The sequence below is a fragment of the Pyrus communis genome, chromosome 3 (genome assembly GCF_963583255.1).
Source record: "Pyrus communis chromosome 3, drPyrComm1.1, whole genome shotgun sequence".
Taxonomy (NCBI): Eukaryota; Viridiplantae; Streptophyta; class Magnoliopsida; order Rosales; family Rosaceae; genus Pyrus; species Pyrus communis.
Genome location: NC_084805.1, coordinates 2,959,508 through 2,982,628, shown reverse-complemented (window position 1 = coordinate 2,982,628; position 23,121 = coordinate 2,959,508). Strand labels below are relative to the sequence as shown.

The 23,121-nt window shown below is 35.7% G+C and overlaps 1 protein-coding gene across 3 annotated transcripts; it reads left to right on the top strand.

Annotated features, from left to right (window-relative positions):
- Nucleotides 1–2,447: 2,447 nt before the first annotated feature.
- LOC137727789 (TMV resistance protein N-like) lies at nt 2,448–23,010 on the top strand. Of its 3 annotated transcripts, XM_068466610.1 has the most exons (10): nt 2,448–3,136; nt 5,650–6,745; nt 7,206–7,484; nt 7,600–8,427; nt 8,556–9,052; nt 9,583–11,045; nt 20,044–20,464; nt 21,107–21,530; nt 22,215–22,320; nt 22,452–23,010. In XM_068466610.1, the coding sequence occupies exons 1-7, from the start codon at nt 2,652–2,654 to the stop codon at nt 20,148–20,150; spliced, it is 4,755 nt and encodes a 1,584-aa protein (XP_068322711.1). In that variant the 5' UTR covers nt 2,448–2,651; the 3' UTR covers nt 20,151–20,464; nt 21,107–21,530; nt 22,215–22,320; nt 22,452–23,010. The 3 variants fall into 3 exon arrangements, with proteins under 3 accessions (XP_068322711.1, XP_068322710.1, XP_068322712.1); XM_068466609.1 differs by having other exon boundaries at nt 22,215–23,010; XM_068466611.1 differs by lacking the exons at nt 20,044–20,464; nt 21,107–21,530; nt 22,215–22,320; nt 22,452–23,010 and having other exon boundaries at nt 9,583–11,555.
- The last annotated feature ends 111 nt before the right edge of the window (nt 23,011–23,121 follow it).

The following is a 23,121-nucleotide window of genomic DNA, read 5'->3' as shown; positions in this document are numbered from 1 at the left end:
ATACCAAGCAGGACTATCCATGTACCAACTACTACGTAGTGCAATCTCACCATCACACATTAAACATAATTACACGCATACATGCTATCGATTCCACATATCAACCAGCATCAAGTCAGATGGAGCACAACACAAGGAATTCCCTTAATTACTATTTCTACTAAAAATCTAATAAAGTACCTAACTCATCTCCTGACTTCCATCTCCATCCCATGCTATATAATAGTGCCAAGTTCAAATAGGTATCCAATTGGCAAGCATATCCAAATAATTATCAAACAATAATTATCTCCCATAATTGTCATAACATTCATCATAATTATTATTCACATTAATAAAAAGTTAATCAAACACACCTATATCACAACATCATCAATACACAAGCCAAATCATAGTTAATTAGCATAGGTCTATGGCTAAATATACAAAATTCACATTTCAACAGAAATCATAATTATAATACCAATTCATATTCACAAATGATACTAATATAAGAAATTAAGATAATAACCTTATCACCTATGTCATACAATTACCAAAACTGAGCTCAAGGCATCTAATGTAGCCTAAGAATGACATCGATAGCCCCCCGACCACGCGCCACCGCGGGTGGCGGTCGACCACCCTGACTAGCCAAAAAAATCCAACTATTTCCAAAAATTACCAAAAATTACCAAAATTTATAGGAATGAAGATCTCAATGAGTAGAGTAAACTTTATATCTGCGGCCAAGGCTAATTTGGCCGGAAAACACCCTAAACTGGCCACGAACCACCAGAAACCCTAAGGTGGGTGTGCTTCGATTCAGCATCCAATCGCACTCTGACACCTCCAACACCGCTTGGGCTTTGTTCCTGGGGTTGAGGGGAGTCTATTGGTGGTGGTAATTGGAGGAAGTCATTTCACATTTGATGGATTTCGTCATGGTTCCTCACGGCACCCACGGTGTAAACCTTGAAGAAATCGAACTAATTCTTGTCGATTTTTGGGTGATCAACGAAGGAGGAGGGGCGTAATGATGTTTGCAGGTGTTGATTGGGTGAAAACCGCCTGAAAATATGGTGGAGGTGGCCGGAAATTCGACCGGGTTAGGTACTCCTCACCCCTCTCCTTTCTCTCCTTATTCTCACCCCCAATTGGCCATTCTTCTTCCTATCTCCTCTCCCCATTCGCCACCATCTCCCCCTTCTCCTCTCCGGTTCCCCCTTTCCCTTTTCCTGTTCCTCCCTTTTTCTTTTTTTTTTCAAACTAATTAGGACCCCCATAATAATAAATTCCCAAAAATAAAATGTAAATTATAAAAACTCCTTAATAAGAAAGCGTAGTTTGCAATAGTGAAGTCCAAGAACGGGATTTCGCATATCATCTCTACAGAAAGTCACCTAAATCCATTTTCTTCACTACATTTGAATGTCTTAATCGTTTTGAATTTATCTAACTTTTTGTAAGAATGATTTATTAATAATGAATTAAAATACAGACGATTCGGATCCTTAAAAAATATTAAGAAATGAGAACTACGTGTAAACATGTGTCCCCACATTTTGACCTCATTAGACCATCTCCAACCCTTGGGGATAAAGCTTTAAAAATTTAAGTCATAAAATTTTAAAGCATAACCCAGAAACTGCATTTTTGCTCCAACCTTTATGGCTTAAAATTTTAGCATGAGATTATTAAATGATGATTTTAGACTATTTTTTATTTTTGGTAACCTTTTTGAAAATAAAATTTATATAGATTATCCTAATTTATTTTTATGAACAATTCAATCTAAAAATATTTAAATTCTGTTGTGGTTACGGTTGAACGGGTACGCGGTTATGGGTATAGGTGTATTGGTTTATGCAATTACCCAACGGGTAAACGGTTATGCAGGTAAGAGCTTAAAAGGTTATGAATAAATAATCGCGGTTATCCGTTCGCTATAACCATTGTCCATTCCTACTTGAGACTACATGGGATATTGCCCGTGAAAAAGATAATTACACTTATTCGTGTTGATATAAATAACCCATGATGTGTTTTGTATTGAATTGCAAGTTATACAATATTCTTTATATTTTTATATATACATGTCTAATAAACAATAGAAGAAACCCACATTGAGATTCAAGTCTTCAGAGTCCAAATTTGAAAGAAAAAAATGCTAGTAAACGATAGTATCATCTTAATCGGTTTCGGTTTCAAAATTAGTAGCAGAGCGCTGATCTTAATCGGTTTCGGTTTTAAATTAATGTGGAAAAAATAATTTAGGATATGTGAATATAATCTCTGAATAACAATTGAGACAAGGGCTGGGTTTAGCACAATTCCACATAAAAAAAAAAAAAAAAAAAAAAAAAAAAAGAAGACTTAGCACGAATGGTTGTGGAACAGGTCGGCATCATTTTCTTCCTTTTTGTCTTGGGAGACAGCTGTTATTTTGTCTTCAACAAACATTTGGTTAACCAAAACATTTTCTTCCTTGCTGAACTTTTTGATACCGTTGGATCAAAAAGAAAAATCGGTGGGTGGATCGATCTAATTGACTCATTATTTCCCAGTTCCCACTTTTCTTTTTCGGAGTTTGAGTTTGACTTTGCCTTTACGGTTGTCTGTAGATCTCAAATTTGATCTGTGCTGCCAAGAAATCCCTGGAGTATCAATTAATGGATTCATTCTCCAAAGACGATCGGATGTACGACGTGTTCTTGAGTTCTGGAGGTGAAGACACACGCAGGACCTTCACGGACCACCTCTACTGCGCATTAAAAGACCACCAATTCAACGTCTTCAGGTACCGATACGAATATGACTACAAACTAGAAAAAAATGATGGAGATATACCTGAACATCTGATTGAAGCAATCGAAAAGTCTAAGGTTGCCGTCGTCGTCTTCTCAAGAAGGTATCCAGAGTCCATGTGGTGTCTGGAGGAGCTGGTGAAGATCATAGAGTGCATAAAAACGCTGGGTCACATGTTTTTTCCAATTTTCTATGATGTCGATCCCTTAGATGTCTGGAACCAGACTGGTAGTTTTGCACAGGTGTTTCAGAAATATGAACAGGACATTAAAGAAGAAAAGGTACATCTCTGGAGAAACGCTCTGAAGGAAGCTAGAGGTTTGGCCGCATGTAATTTTCGTACTTTCTGGTAATTACATTCTTATTTCCTTTTAATTTTCCTTACTTTGCTGTGTGTTTTAAATTTCCAATCCATTATTTATTTATTTATATTTAATAATTAAATCACGCTTATAACTTTAAAGTTAATTTCAGCTTATTACTCAAAAATATTTTAGATTTTAATATTTAATATAGACTAAATTGTCGATTTACCCCTTGAAATTTCACTTATCTTTTGATTTCCTCTTGAATTTTTCTATTGGAAAATTAAGGATCCAAACTAATTTTTTTTGCTGATTTGCCCCCTGTCGTTAGTTTTTCATATATTCTATCCATATTTCTGTTAAGTGAGGACATATGCATAAAATGTGATGTTAGTTAAGTCATTTTACTTTTAAAAATGATTAAAAAACTAAAAATAAATATTAAAAAAAACAAAACTTTCCCTCTATTTTTTCCCATTAATTCCTATCCTCCATTTTATTTTTCCTCTCATTCCTATGTATGAGAAATGACATATGCTGTTATTGTCTTCATAAGTAGTTAAGTTAGTCTTTTTCTTGAAGCATGTACTATCGTTTTTATTTTCTCTAACAAATTAATAATTTGACAAATGTTTATGGTGTTATTGTCTCCAAAGCAGTGTATTAATATAAAAAACATGGTCATAATACTCATAAAAAAATGCTCAAGATAATTATATACTTTTCATAATGTCATAATAATCCTCATACAATTCCACAAAATGATCCTTAAGAAGTTGGAAAACATGACACCCTTAACCTTACTTAGCCATCAAAAATGAAAATAAGTTTACGTACAAGATTCCAACCAAACGAGGAAGGCCATGGAAGTGTAGTTGATCTTCACGTGTCATGTGCATTTCAAGCAGAATGTTTGTGCTCTTGTTTTGATAACTAAAACCTTATTTTGCTTGTGTTTGGTTAAGTGGAATGTCCATATTTTGTAATCGAGATTTTATGGGTTATATACCTTATGGATGGTAAAATTTCTTATGTTTTCCAACTTCTTAAGAATCATTTTGTGGAATTGTAGTGGGATTATTATGACATTATGAAAAGTATGTAATTATCTTGAGCATTTTTTATGAGTATTATGAACATGTTTCTTATTTATTGCACTGCTTTGGAGACAATAACACCATGAGCATTTGTCAAATTATTAATTTGTTAGAGAAAATAAGAATGGTAGTACATGCTTCAAGAAAAAGACTAACTTAGCTACTTATAAAGACAATAACACCATATGTCATTTCTCATGCATAGGAATGAGAGGGAAAAATAAAATTGAGGATATGAATTAGCAGGAAAAAATAGAGAGAAAGTTTTGTTTTTTTATTTATTTTCAGTTTTTAATCATTTTTAAGAGTGAAATGAATTAACTACCCTTACATGTTGTGCACATAGTCTCACTTAACGGAAATATGGATGGAATATATGAAAAACTAACGGTAGGTGGCAAATCGGCTAAAAAAATTAGTTTTGAGTCCTTAATTTTCCAATAGAAAAGTTCAGGGGGGTAAATCGACAGTTTACTCATTTAATTTTAGAAAATAAAAAACTTTTTCTTCCCCTCCCTCTTCTCTTCCCCAATCCCTCCCACTCCTCATTCTTCACCTCCCCCTCCTTCACCCTCTTTACCTCCCCTCCCTTCCTTCTCTCACCCACCCCAACCCAAACTACGCCGCCCCTGTTGCCTACCTCACAGCCATCGCCCAAATCCAAGCCCCTTCAAATCCAAATCCAAATCGGGGAAGAGAAGAGGGAGGGGTAGAAAAATATTTTTTTATTTGTTTTATTTTTACTTTTATTTATTTATTTTTATTTAGTTTTTTAATACCCATATGGGCTCATATTGACACGCAGTAGCTAGTTATTGTCAACGTGGACGCATTGACGGAAAATTTAACAGATGTAAGAAAGTATTTCAAAATTGAGACTTTAGCTATCAAACTGGGACAAAAAAACCTTTATGTATGAAATGTTAAAAATCAAAAAACTTCATAGTAGTAAACTGAAATTAACCTTAACTTTAAGTAACTATTTCGTTTTCAATATTAGATTTTGGTTTTCAGTTTTTACTTTTTTGAAAACTAAAAAATAAAATCTTGTTTGACAACACTTTCAGTTTTGACTTTAAAAAAAAAAAAAATGAAAACCAAAAAATGAAGTTTTTCTATTTTTGGTTTTCAATTTTCGGCTTTTAGTTTTTACGTTTTTGTTTACAGTTCTCAGTTTAATAAAAAGTGAAAACTAAAACAAAAACTAAATAAAAAGTGAATTGAAAACTGAAAGTAGTTACTAAATAAGATTTTAGTTTTCAGTTTTATAAAAACTGAAAACGAAATGGTTGGGCCTTAAGTTTTCATTTTTGCTTTGTTGAATTTTAGCAACCAAGATTTCAGTTTAAGAATTGTAATGGTATCTGGAGATTTTGACTCATCAATTTCTGAAAGATTAATGTAATCTTGAAGTTGCATAATAAATTTGTACTTTTGCTTTGTTGAATTTTAACCACCAGGCATGATGGAGACTCTATCAGGAACTTTATTGCTTGTATCGCTGAAATACGGGGCAGAACCACATGCTTAGAGGTACCCACCAGCCTAGTTGGAATAGATTCTCGCGTACGAGAAATTAGTAAGCATTTAGACGTTGGAGGATCAAATGATGTTCGCATAATTGGAATTTTGGGTATGTGCGGACTGGGTAAGACAACGGTTGCAAAAGCCGTTTTCAACAAACATCATCATAGTTTTGGCGGTGCAAGTTTCCTTCAAAACGTGAGGGAAAAGAAACTGGTTGATTTGCAAGAACAACTTCTTTCTGATATCTTGAAACCGGCCTACATAGTGATAAGTTCTATGGATGAAGGGACCGAGGAGATAGAACAAATGTTACGCAAGAGAAGTGTACTTGTCGTAATTGATGGTGTAGACAGTGTAGAACAATTAGATACTTTGGCAATAAAACCTGACTCCTTTGGTCTAGGGAGCAGAATTATTATAACATCAAGAAATGAACATTTGCTAAAGATACTTGATGTGGATAAGATTTGTACTCTACCAGCAATGAATGAAAGAAGAGCTCTTGAGCTACTTAGTTGGCATGCCTTTGGAAAGAATTATCCTAATGAAGAGTATGTTGAACTCTCAAGAAAAGCTGTTGGCTACTGTGGAGGTTTGCCACTAGCACTTGAAGCCTTAGGTTCTTATCTACGTACAAAAAGCACAAGCGAATGGGAAACTGTACTGGATAAATGGAAAAGATCACAGCCTTATGCGGTAATTCACAGAAGACTTGAAATAAGCTATGAAGGGCTAACTGATGATGACGTGAAGGCTATATTCCTTGATATCTCTTGTTTCTTTACTGGAATGAACAAGGACTATGTTATGACAGTACTCGACGGCTGTCAGTTTTATCCGGAAATAGGGATTCGAGAACTCCAAGATCAGTGCCTTGTAACTGTTGATAAAGAAGGCAATCTCATGATGCATGATTTGATTCAAGGCATGGGCAGAGAAATCGTGCATGCAGAATCCCCTGACAATCCTGGAAAACGTAGTAGATTGTGGCATAATGAAGATATAACAGACGTATTGACGAAGGAATCTGTAAGTACTTTTGCAATTAAATTAGATGTTAAAATGTGCGTACTAATGTAGCAGGAACTTGTAAGAGACAACAAAGGATCCGATTGTATTGAATTATCTCAAATTAAATAACAGAATCACACATGTCCTGCTCTTGTTAAGTACTATTTGTTATACCTAACTAATGTAGACAGTTTTAAAGTACAACTCTTAAGGTTATTATCCAGACATATATGCACATTATAGCAGATGTATAATAAAAGTTGGCTATGAGAGGCCCATGTTCTAAATTGTCTAATTGTCTACCTCCCATTTGGTTCATCCATCCAATTCATGGCTTTGTGGTTCTGATATATGAAGTAATCACATTTCCCGTGCAAATAATCCTTTTCTTAGTTCCTCAGTTGCTGCTGTTGTTGGTTTGTTTTTATTTATTTATTTTTAATTTTTAGTTGTTTATTTTTAAATTTTTTTGTAATAGGGAACAGAAGACGTTGAAGGACTTGCTTTAGATATGCAAGAGTCCGGCGAGCCTAGCTTCAGTTCAGAATCATTTCGAAACATGCAGAGTCTGAGACTGCTCAAACTCAATAACGTAAAGCTCACTGGAAGTTACCACAATCTTTCCAAAGAGTTAAGATGGTTGTGTTGGCATGATTTTCCTCTAGAGGTCTTACCAAAAGATTTTGATCAACCAAACCTAGTTGCTATTGACCTGAGCTATAGCAAACTCATACGAGTTTGGGAGGATTCTGATTTGGTATGATATGGCCTCAACCAAATTATTAATTCTTTCTGTCAGGTTTTATAAACACCAACTTCATGCTTTCTCTTTTCCATTTGTGTTTATTTTGGTTTTTCCTTTTGTCTAACAGTTGCTCGAGAAGTTGAAGCTTCTTAATGTCAGTCATTCCCATAACCTAGCACAAACACCAGACTTTTCAAAACTCCCAAATCTCGAGGAATTGATATTGAATGATTGTGAGAGTTTGTCTGAGGTTCACTCATCCATTGGGAATCTTGAAAGACTGACTTTGGTAAATCTTGAAGGCTGCAAAAATCTGAAGGATCTCCCACTGAATTTCTTTAATTCCAAGTCTATTGAAACTCTTCTTCTTAATGGCTGTTCAAGATTTGAAAACTTGGCTGAAGGCTTGGGACAGAGCTACCATAAGACAGCAGATGGCACACCCATAAGACAAATACTAATGCTGAGTTTTTCATCTCAATATGGTGTGAAAGAGTCACCATCAACTAGTCTTTTGCCCCCTTCTATACATTGCTTAAACTCTTTACGGAAATTAGATCTTGGATGCTGCACTTTAACCGATGACGAAATCCCAAAGGATCTTGGTAGTCTAATTTCTTTAGAAGATTTAGATCTTCGAAAAAATAGTTTTTGTAGCCTACCAAGCCTCAGTGGTCTTTCTAAGCTTGAAACATTGTGTTTAGATGATTGCACAAACCTACATGCAATCCCAAATTTACCAACAACTTTGAAAGTCTTGCGAGCGGGTTTGTGCACTGCATTAGAAACAATGCCAGATTTTTCAGAATTGTCGAATTTGAGAGAGTTGTATCTAAGTCATTCATGCAAACTCACAGAGATTCCGGGCTTGGATATGTCATTAAACTCGATGACAAGAGTTCATATGGAAGGGTGCATCAATCTCACTGCTAATTTTAGGAAGAACATCCTTCAGGTCTCTCTTTCTATCTAGCCTGTTCTCTTTCTCCTTCTCTTTCTACCACACACACAGCAGCACATATATATGACACATGCATACATAACAATGTATTTTTGTTACAAATCTGGCTCTACATCGTACAGGGATGGACTTCTTGCGGATATGGTGGCATTTTTCTCAATGGAAATTATATTCCCGACTGGTTTGATTTTGTCAAGGGTGATCTGGTCAGTTTTCACATACCTCTAATTTTTGGTCGCAATTTTAGCGGGTTGACTCTGTACTGCATATACTCTTCGAAGAAACAACGTGAAGGTCCTCTCGGCATTATTGTTATCAATAAAACCAAGCGTACTGCTTTGCTCGCCCGGATAACATACGCTTCGGTACCAACTTCCTGTACACTTGATGACCATTATCTTTGGCAGGGACAGATATCGAACTATGTGCTCTGTCTGCAAGGAGGGGACAAGGTCGATATAGTTGTAGTGCCTGTTGAAACTGCAGATGCTTCTGTGAGTGTGAAGAAATTAGGGGTTAATCTAGCATGGGACAAATTTATGAAGGAAAATATGCATGATTCAGACTTTCATCTATACGATTTTGGCCTACATCCGGATTGGTTATTGGGAGCTGATGGGTACTTTCTTATTTCTTTTTTCCTTTCCTGTATTTTGTATTTTTTTTAATATTTCCCAGTCCTTTTTTTTTTTATACACAAGCATACAGTACCTTAGTTCTTTCTAACAAAAGTTATTAATTGGCTACATAAGGTATTGGTCTTTTTAACTCTCATATTTATCAAATGTCGAACAAACAATGAAATTATTATTACTGCGGCTTGGAGTATATGATTTTACACATTGCAATGTAGAGCTTCCAGACTCTTCCATGAGAATTTATGAACACATTCTGTGTGTCATGTGTGGTCAGATATTGAGCTAACCACATGAATCAAATATTTGAATTTACACATTTATGCATATATAAATATAAGTTCTGAAGTTTATGATGCTTTAATGGTTTTCGAAGATTTTGATTCATCTTTGGCCTTTCAAATCTTCCACTCCCAAGCTCTCTAGTCATAATGAGTAAGATTTTAGTTCAATTTAATTGTACCGTTTATTAGTAAATCTTTTGCTCAATTTTGAATTGAATTTTACCTACCAGGTATGAAGGAATTAGTAGAGAACTGAGAAGCAATTACTTGGACGTAGCCATACACCCAGTTGGAATGGATTCTCGCGTGCAAAAAATCAGTAATTATTTAGATGTTGGAGGATCAAACGATGTCCGTATCATTGGAATCTGGGGTATGGGCGGACTGGGTAAAACAATGGTTGCAAAAGTAATTTTCAACAAATATCAGCACACGTTTGATGGTAGAAGTTTTCTTCCAAATGTGAGAAACGATAAGGTTCTGGTTGATTCACAAGACAAACTTCTTTCTGATAGCTTGAGATGGGGAAACATGAAGGTTAGTAGGGTCGATGAGGAACTGGTTGATTCACAAAACAAACTTCTTTCTGATATCTTGAGATCGGGAAACATGAAGGTTAGTAGGGTCGATGAAGGGACCAAGGAGATTAAAAGAAGACTTGGCAACAAAAGAGTACTTGTCATAGTAGATGATGTAGACAGCGATGCACAATTAGATGCATTAGCTATAAAGCATGACTCATTTGGTCCAGGAAGTAGAATTATTATAACAACAAGGGATCAACATTTGCTAAAGATGCTTAATGTGGAGGCGACATGTACTGTGCAAGAAATGAATAAAGAAGAAGCTCTTGAGCTACTTAGTTGGCATGCCTTTGGAAAGAATTATCCTAATGAAGAGTATGTTGAGCTCTCAAGAAAAGCTGTTGGCTACTGTGGAGGTTTGCCACTAGCACTTGAAGTCTTAGGTTCTTGTCTGCATACAAAAAGCAGAAGTGAATGGAAAACTGAACTGGATAAATGGAAAGGATTATGGACTTATTTCACCTTCAACAGCATGGATTATTCAATAGAAAAATATCCGAGAAGAGAGCTTCAACTCAAATGTCCACGTCCAATGCCTCTCAAGATAAACAAAGACTCAGTCAAGATCAAGAAACCTCCAGTTGTACGCTCAAGTCCCCGAAGGTCATACGCTCAAGATTACAGCCTTACTTCACCGTCACCGGTCGTAATCTACTCAGTGTCCCCGAAGGTCATACGCTCAAGTCCTAGCGGGCTCATGGACCTTGTCCAAAGCCTCACTGGCTTACCACCATCAAATTATTCCACTACATCTTCTTCCCCGCCCAGTAATTTTAATCCTCCGAATTACGATAACTTTAATAAACCTCCGGCTCATGATCAAGGGAGAAATAAAAGCAGTACTGCTCGAGATGTTGTGGAAGGAATGGAAATAATGGATGATGGTGGTGATGGTTGTGTGAGGCAAAAGGGTGTGTTTCGGGGGATCTTGTCGCCTGGGCCCGCTTCGATTACTCCGATTCCTTCAAACTTCTTCTCGCAGGCTGGGCCCGCTTCGATTACTCCGACTCCTTCAAACTTCTTCTCTCCGCCGGCGGGAGTCATACCTTTAGAAACAAAGAATGAAGATTATGTTGAGCACTCAGGAAAAGCTGTTGGGTACCGTGGAGGTGAAGGGAAATCTATGAGATTCATGTGGGATTTCTAGTGACTAGCATGCATATACAATTCAAAATTTATATACGAAAGCAACGGAAGCATGTCATACATTTTATCAAAGCTATAGTCATGCAAATCCCCTTCAAGATGCATAGGTTTATATAAGATGCATCAAAACAAAATTTATAAGAAGAACAAACTAGAGGTTTAGTTTTATACCTCTTGATCTAGATCTTAGACCAAGGATGGACCACCTCCAAGATCTTTGCTCCTTAAACTCCTTGAGCCTAGCCTCCCTCCTTGCTTCCTCCACTTTGTAAAGTAAGTGCTCCTAGGTTCTCTTCAAGTTTCCAAAGATATGAAAACCTCTAAAGATCCTCACCCACTTTGTAATGAGAAAGATGAAGGAATAACCAAAAGGGTGTATAGATGATTAGTTAAATCACCCCCTTGGTGGCCGGCCCTTTGTGTTCAAGAGAGAGAGCTTTTCTTTTTCTCTTTTGTTGTTTTAGAACACATCAAAACCCTAATGAATCTTTCACTATAAAGTTCCTTTTATTACATAAAGAAACAAGTCAACAATTGACCTTCTCTCTCCCTCTCTTTGGCCGGCCATATGTGTTTGGTTTGGGCTTTGGGCTTTTAATTATTTCAAGTCATCCAATGCTTGAATAAAAGCCCAATGGGTTTTGGCCCAATGGGCCTAATTAAACCCGAACGTTTCTATAAGCCCAAAACGATCTTTATCGCTTTTATGATTTCTTTAGACTTTCTAAATTAATCAAAACACTTAATTAATCCAATTAATTATTTCCTTCATCCATTAGTTACTCACTACAAGAGTGTATTGGTGAACAATCTTTTAGGTTCTAATTAGCAAGGCAGTGAGGTGATTGGCACCAATCCAATTGATTATCCAATCACTTAGTGAATTAAAACTTACTTTTAATTCACCTTCCTTTTGATGACTACATTTAATCATCTAGAAGAACTCACAAGCCATGAGTGACATCTAACCATATATCATGGCTACCCAAGCTAATGTAGAAGTTATTCGGAGAACCTATTCAGTTGGAATTACAATGTAATTCGATCCTTCTCTAAAACAATACTCTCAATCACATTACTAGGGTATGGATTTATAATGTCAAACCCCTAATGTGATTATTCCTTCTTATATGATTCATTTGAGACGTATAGGAACGTTTTCCTTTATTACGCTCGATACTTCGGCCGAAGATTCCCGAATCATATCTTAGAGTATTCATCCTCTCTTATCGAGGATTAGAGATTCCTTGTTGCGCATTCACTTGCCTTCATGGCTAAGTGGCTTAACCCCAACGATGCCTTGGACACTCGCGAACGGAATGACTTTAACATAATCAAAGATTAAGTACTTAACCACAAGACAACGACGATGCCTTAGGTCAAAGGATTACTTACATTATTCCAACCATTAGAGTTACTTGCTTGACATATGAGTAGACCTCCATGCAAGTACTCTCGTTCGATTGTGTTCAGTGAACTTATTCCCTTAATGAGCACCTACATACTTGTCTTAGTGTCGCTACACGAATGGGATGAGACTTTCCATCCTTCCAATTGAAGCGGACATAGTATGTACCGGTCTATGGATTGTCAGTATCCCTCCGACAATCCTATGACCAGGAACCTTTTTGGACATGATGGTTATGAGAAGAAGGTCTCTGTAATCTAACATCATTAGGTTACTTCTTCCATCGATCCATTGTCCATGGATTCACTATTTAGGACATATTTTGTTCATTGAGATAGTCCTAATTAGTATCTTTGCCTTCCGATGTATAAGAGTCATATATACATCAATTCATTGTCCTGAAAGGTTTCTTCCAAAGATTGACTTTCAGGGCATATTTCCAACAATCTCCCACTTGCACTAAAGTCAATCACTAGTGTATCTTATACATGCTAGTTGAGTGAGCTTATGCTCGTAGGTTAACTTGGTTATGTATTAGTCACCTTTTAATTTAAAAGGGATTTACTTATCAAATGTTTCTAAAACATTTTGATGATGTCTCTTTCTTGTGTTCGAATACTTTGATGAGACCTTGATTCCATGGCTTGAGCTATCGCCCCATTACGTCGTAGTATCCTACTAACGACCTTATGGTTTGGATTCAATCATTGGTTCTAAAAGAACCCCTTCCTTTCAAAACACCTTTTTAAGCAGTTTCTAAAACAATATATCGACATATATTTTGTTTGTATACTTTATACAAACTTTGCTCCAACCTTGAGACCATTGTAGTACGATACTAACAATACATTCATATGATTAGTACTTCATCCATTATGAAGTTCCATTTGTTAAAATGGGTTATTTTCACTTTGGTTCGTAACCTAAGTGAATGCACGCTTCCAGAGTCCCACTCTGATGTTCCTTTCTTAAAGGCAATAATACTCTATCAATTGCTTTGGTTCTGATCCTGGGATATAGTAATATTTTAAAGTGATAACCCATGGTTTTTCACTTTTGGATATCTACTCACAAGTCCATACATGTGTCCCTTTTGTGATTTTATGACACATTCATTATAAGGGATATGAAAATGATTTTCTATCATATAGGAAAATGCTTTCTTAAATCTTCATTTTATGATTTGAACCATGAGGTGACGAATTTGGATTGTCTTGTTGTTAAACTATATGTTGTGACTCATTTTGAAACTATTCCCTTTTGTTTCATCAACTTGTCCATATGCTTTGTTATTAGCTTGCTCTCATAAAAGAGAATGATGGACAACTTCCAACATATAACCATTTTATGCTAGGTTGACGAAACCAACATTCAAAGACTATTCTTTAGAATGTTACACAACATAGAATTTAACGTGTTGAAGAGCTTGAGTCTTTTAACAATTAAAATTACAAACTCTTAATAATAGTCAAATACTATTATTATTTAGACAACTATAAACCAATCATATTCAAGTTTATATCCATTTTACACCTCCCACTATTTCTCATGACTTTAATGAGAAATGATTTCATACATTCAAAAATGTATAAACGTGGAATATACGGGTAGAGGACATTGTGTAGTAGCTTTAAAACCTTTCAAGCTCATTTGTTTCAACCTTCATTAAGTTGATGCCTTGTTATTAAGTGATTTAAAATCTTTAAATTTTTTATAGATTTAGACACTTCTTTCTTGGTTTTAATCACTAACACACTTAACATTTTTAAAAAACAATTTTAAGAATGCCCAATTAGTTGTTCAAAACTACTTAATTGAATCAAGAGTGACCTTGATTATTGTGGTTTAAGTGATAACCATATAAGAAACTTTTTTCTTATTACTTATATCATTATAATGTGATATAATTCTTGTATCTCAACTAGGATACAACAAGACAATATTCAATTCATAACACTACTTTAAGGAAATAATATATTAGAAGGCATTCTTCACATTACATTAATATGATAATTCAAACATTCATAATGTTTAATACAAAAGACATTAGCTCTATACTTTTAGAGACTAATTAAAATACCTTCATACATTTAGGCAATATTAGTGATCATCCATCATATGAAGCCACATAATAAGTTCTTAACAAAATAAGAGATTAAAGACAATCTTTAAATGCCTAACAAACTTCCGAAGTAGTAAGCAAAAACATGGTGATCGAACCCTTCTCCACTTTTCCTTTGCTTGTTCTTCTTCTACTTGGCTTCTCTACATATATACAATTATACAAGTGATTAGCCTTTTATATCAAATATAAATATTTAGAAGATTTAACATTTAGAATTGAAGATAAGAACATAAACCATACCTTTTGGTTTGTCCTTAAGAGTTGCAAGGTAAAACCTGCAATTCCTCCTCCAATGCCCCTCCTTTCCACAGTGGTGGCAAGTCCTCTTGGGCTCCATTTCCTTTTTCTTTTTCTTCACTCCTCATTTCGGCTTAGGAGTGGGAGACTTTATCTCCTTCCCCTTTCCTTTGCCATACGGCTTAGGATTGGAAGAGGATGGCTTGTTGTAGGCTACTGCAACAGTCCCTACAACGTTCTCTTTCATAGTCTTCTCAGCAGTTACTAACATATTTAGTAACTCAGAGAGAGTATGATCCATCTTATTCATGTTGTAGTTCATTACGAACTGCGAAAATGAATCAGGAAGAGAAGCCAATATAAAGTCCTGGGCCAATTCCCCGTCAAGTGGAGTACCTAGGTTCTCCAGTTGTTCTATGAATCCTATCATCTTCAGTACATGTTGATGCACTGGAGCCCCTTTGACCATCTTGGTCTTCACAAGTTCACAAACAGTGTTAAAGCGACGGTTGCGCGTCCCTTCACCATATAACTCCGTAAGATGGAGTATTATAGAAAATGCACTGTCCATGCCCTCGTGCTGTCTCTGTAGCTCCTCATTCATGGAAGCCAACAGATAGCACTTGGCTTGTGTATCATCCTCAACGTGCTTGTCATACTTAGCACGTTCATCCTCTGTGGCCTCAGGGCCAAGAGGTATGTCAGGAAGAGGCTTGTCAAGTACGTAAATAATCTTCTCCAATGTTAGGAGAATCTTGACATTACGATACCAGGTTGGGAAATTATGCCCCTCTAGGCAATGTTTGTCGAGTATTTTCGCGAATGTGCTTCCAACCATATCTAAATACATAAACAATAAAATAAATTAGTTTGATTGTTGATTAAGTCACACGATTCGGGTCTTTAAACCGAATGACACCACCCACCATTTTTGACAAATTCCATATCCCTCAATAGAATCCGAGAGTTATGTTGAACTCTTAGCGGGGTATGGGAGACTCATCATTACCAAGCCCACCTCAGAATTATATCATGTTGGTTAGCAAAAATAATGATGAGAGAATAACACTTTAGTCATTTACAACTCTTGTAATTACCCATCTAGTTTGGCCTCTAGAGAATGAATGCCTCAGAATTATATCATGTTGGCACCATTGCACTTAGTTAAGTTATTCCCACCATGCTTAGTTTATGTAGAGGTTCAAGCACAACCTCAGAATTATATCATGTTGGTCATACTTGTTGTCTACACTCACCTCATCATATGTTTATGGGCTCCTCCTGAATGTAAGCACATACTTTGTACCTCCCCATTATAGGGTGAAGCTGGTGCATGAGTCACAAACGATTGGAGCCCACCACGGTGGAAGGCCTACGAAGAAATGTTCAAAACATCTCTCGTTTATCAACTTAATATTCTTTGTTGGTTGAGGGATTTTAAGGTCTCATCAATTTTATTTATTTAAACATATTCAAATAAATTGTCCTATTACAACTACTAGTCCAAAGTTAATGAAATTAGTAGCATATGATATCCCCACTATTCGTTTTCATAAAACAAATCAATATCAAAACATTTTTCAAAATATTGGAGATATATATAACTACTAATTGAAATCATTATAGTTTAGTAGCGTATGATACTCCCACTATTTGTTTTGAGAAAAACAAATCAATATCAAAAACGAATTTTTCAAATATTGGAAGTAACTACTACTACTACGGTTTTTGCAATCCTTTGAAATTGGACTTTATAGTTATCTTAGGCTCTTGGATGACCATGGACTTATTGGGTTATTGCAACAACGAGCCAACATTGTTGAATAAGATCTCGGGGAGGTTGTGTCATTTTAATTACGTGTTTTTCAATCCAATTAAAACATTTTCATTGAGCCATTAGAAATGAAAGACAATCATTCATTGCTTATTAGGGCGTTGGACCCATTTAATCTTTAATCTCATGTCAAAACCCTCTTTTAGTTATGTCTCCTTACCAATAGTTAAAGAAACTCTAGTCTAGCACTAGAGGGAATCAACTAACTAAAAGAGATTAAGAAGTAATAAGAATTACAAACCGATTTGTACAAATTCCTACAAATTACACATACTAAGAGGGAGAGATAGATTAATGTCGAAACGTGACAAGGTCCAATTGAAACAGTAATTAAAACACATTCCCAAGGTTCAAACAATTTGATTTTAGCGCCTTAACTCATAGCTCAATTATCGTTTAAGGCATAAGTCCATAGTCACCCATTTTCTAACTACTTAATCACATTAAATAATTAAATGGAATGCAACATAATCAATTAGATTTAGTGCATATGGGCATAATTAAATGATGAGTTTAAACTTTAAACAAAATTAAAATCAAACATTTCAATTTTTAAATAGTAGGGGTCTAAATGCAAATATGAAAAAGTTAGGGGTCAAACCATAAATACTAAAAGTAATACCAAACTTTTCATGATTACAAAAGGACCCTCAAGTGGGAAAACCACTTGAGTTGGCCGGCCAAATGAAGGGGGAAGTGGGTAGGTCTCACCCACCTTGCATTATTTCAACATAAAGAAGAAGAAAAATATATCTTGTTTGCCACTTAGTTTTGCTTTAAGGACTTTAGGGAAAAGGGTGATGGAAATATATATCTAGACAAGTCTAGGTATTAATTTAAATTTTGGTGTAGGCTATGGATGGTATGTACATCATCCATAACCACAAAACAATGCATGTAAAACCATTTTCACCAAAAACCAAACCATGAACACCAAGAACAAAACCATGAACATATTTTTCAAGATTTGTATGTTCTTGGTGATTTTTCAAACCCAAAAAACAAAAGTGACAAGATCACTACTTTCTAGCTTCAAAGTGTGTGTGTGAGGTTCAAAACAAAACACAAACACTAACAAAAAAATCCCCATTTAGCCGAACCCCCTTTAAGGAATAAAACCCCAAAATTTTTGTTTCTAAACCCTCTTTTCATTCATGCATCCAAAACATTTTTGCATACATATCTTTCTCAACTATTGATACACCTTTTTCAACATTTGAAAAGACAAAAGATAAACATATTTTGAATGAAAAACAATTTAAACTCAAACTTCATTCATGCATCAAAAACACTTTTCTTGCATATCCTTTTCAACTTTTGATTTACAATTTTTCAACACTTTGAAAAAACAAAAGATAAACATATTTTGAATGAAGCAATAATATGACATACATAAAATTAAAACCCATATGCATAAAATCTAAAAGGACACATCATACATAAACCTTTGGCTCTGATACCACTTGAAGGGAAATCTATGAGATTCATGTGGGATTTCTAGTGACTAGCATGCATATACAATTCAAAATTTATATACGAAAGCAACGGAAGCATGTCATACATTTTATCAAAGCTATAGTCATGCAAATCCCCTTCAAGATGCATAGGTTTATATAAGATGCATCAAAACAAAATTTATAAGAAGAACAAACTAGAGGTTTAGTTTTATACCTCTTGATCTAGATCTTAGACCAAGGATGGACCACCTCCAAGATCTTTGCTCCTCAAACTCCTTGAGCCTAGCCTCCCTCCTTGCTTCCTCCACTTTGTAAAGTAAGTGCTCCTAGGTTCTCTTCAAGTTTCCAAAGATATGAAAACCTCTAAAGATCCTCACCCACTTTGTAATGAGAAAGATGAAGGAATAACCAAAAGGGTGTATAGATGATTAGTTAAATCACCCCCTTGGTGGCCGGCCCTTTGTGTTCAAGAGAGAGAGTTTTTCTTTTTCTCTTTTGTTGTTTTAGAACACATCAAAACCCTAATGAATCTTTCACTATAAAGTTCGTTTTATTACATAAAGAAACAAGTCAACAATTGACCTTCTCTCTCCCTCTCTTTGGCCGGCCATATGTGTTTGGTTTGGGCTTTGGGCTTTTAATTATTTCAAGTCATCCAATGCTTGAATAAAAGCCCAGTGGGTTTTGGCCCAATGGGCCTAATTAAACCCGAACGTTTCTATAAGCCCAAAACGATCTTTATCGCTTTTATGATTTCTTTAGACTTTCTAAATTAATCAAAACACTTAATTAATCCAATTAATTATTTCCTTCATCCATTAGTTACTCACTACAAGAGTGTATTGGTGAACAATATTTTAGGTTCTAATTAGCAAGGCAGTGAGGTGATTGGCACCAATCCAATTGATTATCCAATCACTTAGTGAATTAAAACTTACTTTTAATTCACCTTCCTTTTGATGACTACATTTAATCATCTAGAAGAACTCACAAGCCATGAGTGACATCTAACCATATATCATGGCTACCCAAGCTAATGTAGAAGTTATTCGGAGAACCTATTCAGTTGGAATTACAATGTAATTCGATCCTTCTCTAAAACAATACTCTCAATCACATTACTAGGGTATGGATTTATAATGTCAAACCCCTAATGTGATTATTCCTTCTTATATGATTCATTTGAGACGTATAGGAACGTTTTCCTTTATTACGCTCGATACTTCGGCCGAAGATTCCCGAATCATATCTTAGAGTATTCATCCTCTCTTATCGAGGATTAGAGATTCCTTGTTGCGCATTCACTTGCCTTCATGGCTAAGTGGCTTAACCCCAACGATGCCTTGGACACTCGCGAACGGAATGACTTTAACATAATCAAAGATTAAGTACTTAACCACAAGACAACGACGATGCCTTAGGTCAAGGGATTACTTACATTATTCCAACCATTAGAGTTACTTGCTTGACATGTGAGTAGACCTCCATGCAAGTACTCTCGTTCGATTGTGTTCAGTGAACTTATTCCCTTAATGAGCACCTACATACTTGTCTTAGTGTCGCTACACGAATGGGATGAGACTTTTCATCCTTCCAATTGAAGCGGACATAGTATGTACCGGTCTATGGATTGTCAGTATCCCTCCGACAATCCTATGACCAGGAACCTTTTTGGACATGATGGTTATGAGAAGAAGGTCTCTGTAATCTAACATCATTAGGTTACTTCTTCCATCGATCCATTGTCCATGGATTCACTATTTAGGACATATTTTGTTCATTGAGATAGTCCTAATTAGTATCTTTGCCTTCCGATGTATAAGAGTCATATATACATCAATTCATTGTCCTGAAAGGTTTCTTCCAAAAATTGACTTTCAGGGCATATTTCCAACAGGAGGTTTGCCAATAGCACTTGAAGTCCTAGGTTCTTGTCTACATAAAAGAAGCACAAGTGAACGGGAAACTGTACTGGATAAATGGAAAGATCACAGCCCTGCCGGGTAATTCTCGCAAATATTAAGACAAGCTATGATAGGCTAAATGATGACCTCTTGAAGGATGTAATCCTGGATATAGGCTGTTTCTTCATTGGAATGAACAAGAACTATGCACGACAATATTTGGGGGCTGTGACTTATATCCAGAAAAAAGGAATTCTAGAACTCCAAAATCAATGCCTTGTAACTGTTGATACAGAAGGCAATCTGATTCGAGACATGGCCACAGAAATCGTACATGCACAATGCCCTGACCATCCTGAAGAACATAGCAGATTGTGGCATCAAGTGGATGTAATAGACGTATTGGGGAAACAATCTGTAAGTACTTCGGCAATCAAATCTTATGTTAAATATGAAATTCATTATGGGATAAGTACTTGCCTCCCACCTATTATTTCAAATAATTAGTTTTCAAAGTTAAAAACCCCAAATCCATGCAGTAGATGTTGAAGCAGTTACCCCCCCCCCACCCCTCCAACCCTCCATCCATTTTTTCCCCTTTTAAATTCAAAAATAGAAGTCCAAAAAAGTTATTAAGGGCGCACACGCGTGTGCCGAGGGGTTTGTAATAGGTTTAGTAACACCGTGTAACAGATGCCGACTAAGATATATGTGGCATAGTATGTGCATATGTCGTATTTTGCATAGGCTGATGTTGCTGTAGGAATGACTCTCTAGCTGAGTTGGTTGTAACATCTCCCTCAACAAGAAGGAACCAAACATAATTGATTCTTATCAAACAATGCAATTTTATAAGATTTCATGAGTGTTGAAGTTTGTCCTCAATGTCCTCATATTGTCCAAACTATTATGCATGTTACGAATGGTCTGATAGTATTCATATAGGGTTTAGGGTTCAGTGCTCACATTCTTTCTTCGTGTGTTTTTAATCTTTTCTGACCAACTACTATGTTCTGATTCATTATCCTGTTAGTTAACTCTCTATGTACTTTTGTGTAGTCATGGGTAATGAAAAGGGAAACAGTTATTGCGAAAAGAATTGCCACCAAAATTTTGACAGAAGTGGGACCGAGAAAGTTATTCGTGACAAATAAGTTGTTTTCTAAAATTAATTATGAGCTTTATGTGCAACGTGGAGAATGTGTGGGTTATTATTTCTTTCTGCTATTAACTTTCTTGGGAACTTTCAGGTATGAGGGAAGACGGTTGCAAAAAATGCAAAACAACCAGCTCCTAAACCAGTAGATATGAGCGTCAGTTCCAACAATTTGGTAAAGGATGGAGCGAGAGGAAGCGATGCTTTTTACGGTGGCGGAAGCTGCTCCTCCAGTGGCAAGATCCCGTGGGGTAGATTTTAACTGTTGCAAAATAATGGTCAGTTGGTGGGACGATATTGACTTCACCAAGGGACAAAGGAGACATGGTATGGTAAATATGAAGTACAACTTTTTTGTTACGTATTAGACCGAACTGGTTTGAGCATGATAGAGTTGGTTGGTATGAGTATGAATGGTTTTAAAATTTTTGATGAAAAGGTATTGTTTGAGACGTATGATGGCTAGAAGATAAACAATGGGTTTTAATAGAAAACGTAGACAGTTCAAATTTCAGATTTATATTAGTGAATTTTGTTCGAAAATTGGATTTATATTTGCAATTCACATTTATATTAGATTTTTCTTCGTAAGTGGTCTTCTCCAATTTTGAAACTACATTCTCCTACCCCCTGTATCTACTAAATGAATGATATGCATACCCAGTATCTAACAATGTTCATTAGCCTCCGCATCCATGAACATGCCTTAATATATTCTCCATCTTACAAATAAGTGGCCAACTTTTTTTACATATTTGTTCTCAGCTGGACGATGCTTGTAATTTTATAGTGGCTTGCTTCTTCTTTTCCCTCCACTCTACCATGACTATTCAATCCTTTTTTTAGGTTTTGAACAATACTATTAAATGGGTTTCAACATTTGATTTATTAAACCTCTAATACAGGTTTATAGTTTTGGTTTGGCTTTTATGTTTTCCACTTTCACAGATTTTCCCTGATTCTTTCTATTATTTTTTATACTTATAAATGAAATGGTTCCCTGGATTGCAGTTACTTTCAGCATCCGACAACACTGATATAGCATTTAGTGTACACTTCGCTTTTGAAACCCAATCAGAATTATGGCCCGGTCAGTTTGAGGATCCGATAATTCCATGTCTCTCTTTTCTCTCTTCTCTCTCTTTCCCCCTCCCTATATGTAATTTAATATAATTGAACAGCTCTATTTAATTTAAGATTTAGTTGGAAGTGTTTGAGATTTAATTAAGTGATAGTTTGGTTTCATAGATCAATAGTAGAAAAGAAATGTAAGATTCAAATGGTGGAGAAAGAAAGGCCTTTTACGATTTTAGAAGATGCGGTCCATGAAGATGATTCACTGGATAGGAGCATTGCGATTTGTGAGTTTTCATATTTGAATTAGTTCCATTATGTTTGCAATGCGAGTTCTTGAAATGGTTTGGTTCTTCTTGGACCCTGCAATGAAAGAAGGTTATTGAAAATATTTTAGTAAGTTTGGGGCGTTCGTAATTACTAAAATTTGTTGCAAGAAATTGGAGGATGAAGAATGAATTATCAAGCGATAGATGCAACCATCCATGACTACAGTTTACCATCTTTATTACTTTCGGATTTAAATTGCATTTTAAAGACAAAATATACAATTTGTAGTGTATTTCATGCATATTTTTATTTTACTTGACAACTTAGTTGCTCGAACTAGGGCTAGGCACGGGCCGGACCAGGCCTAATTTTGAAGGAATCGGAGCTTAAATGAAACGGGCCGGACCAGGCTAGGTACATCATATTTCATTACAGGAATTGAACCGAATCCGGCCCGTTTCAAATGGGCCGGTCCGGGCCAGGTCCACAGTTCACCCTTTTTTTTTATTTTTTTTATGTTGGTTAAAATTAAAATTAAAAAAAATATATATATATATATATATATATATATATA

What these genes read in the sequence shown, in the direction of transcription:
- LOC137727789 (XM_068466610.1), top strand. Translation starts at nt 2,652, where the DNA reads ATGGATTCATTCTCCAAAGACGATCGGATGTACGACGTGTTCTTGAGT. An exon ending in ACGTATTGACGAAGGAATCT is followed by an intron (nt 6,746 to 7,205) that starts GTAAGTACTTTT and finishes TTTTTGTAATAG; the next exon opens with GGAACAGAAGACGTTGAAGG. An exon ending in TTTGGGAGGATTCTGATTTG is followed by an intron (nt 7,485 to 7,599) that starts GTATGATATGGC and finishes TTTGTCTAACAG; the next exon opens with TTGCTCGAGAAGTTGAAGCT.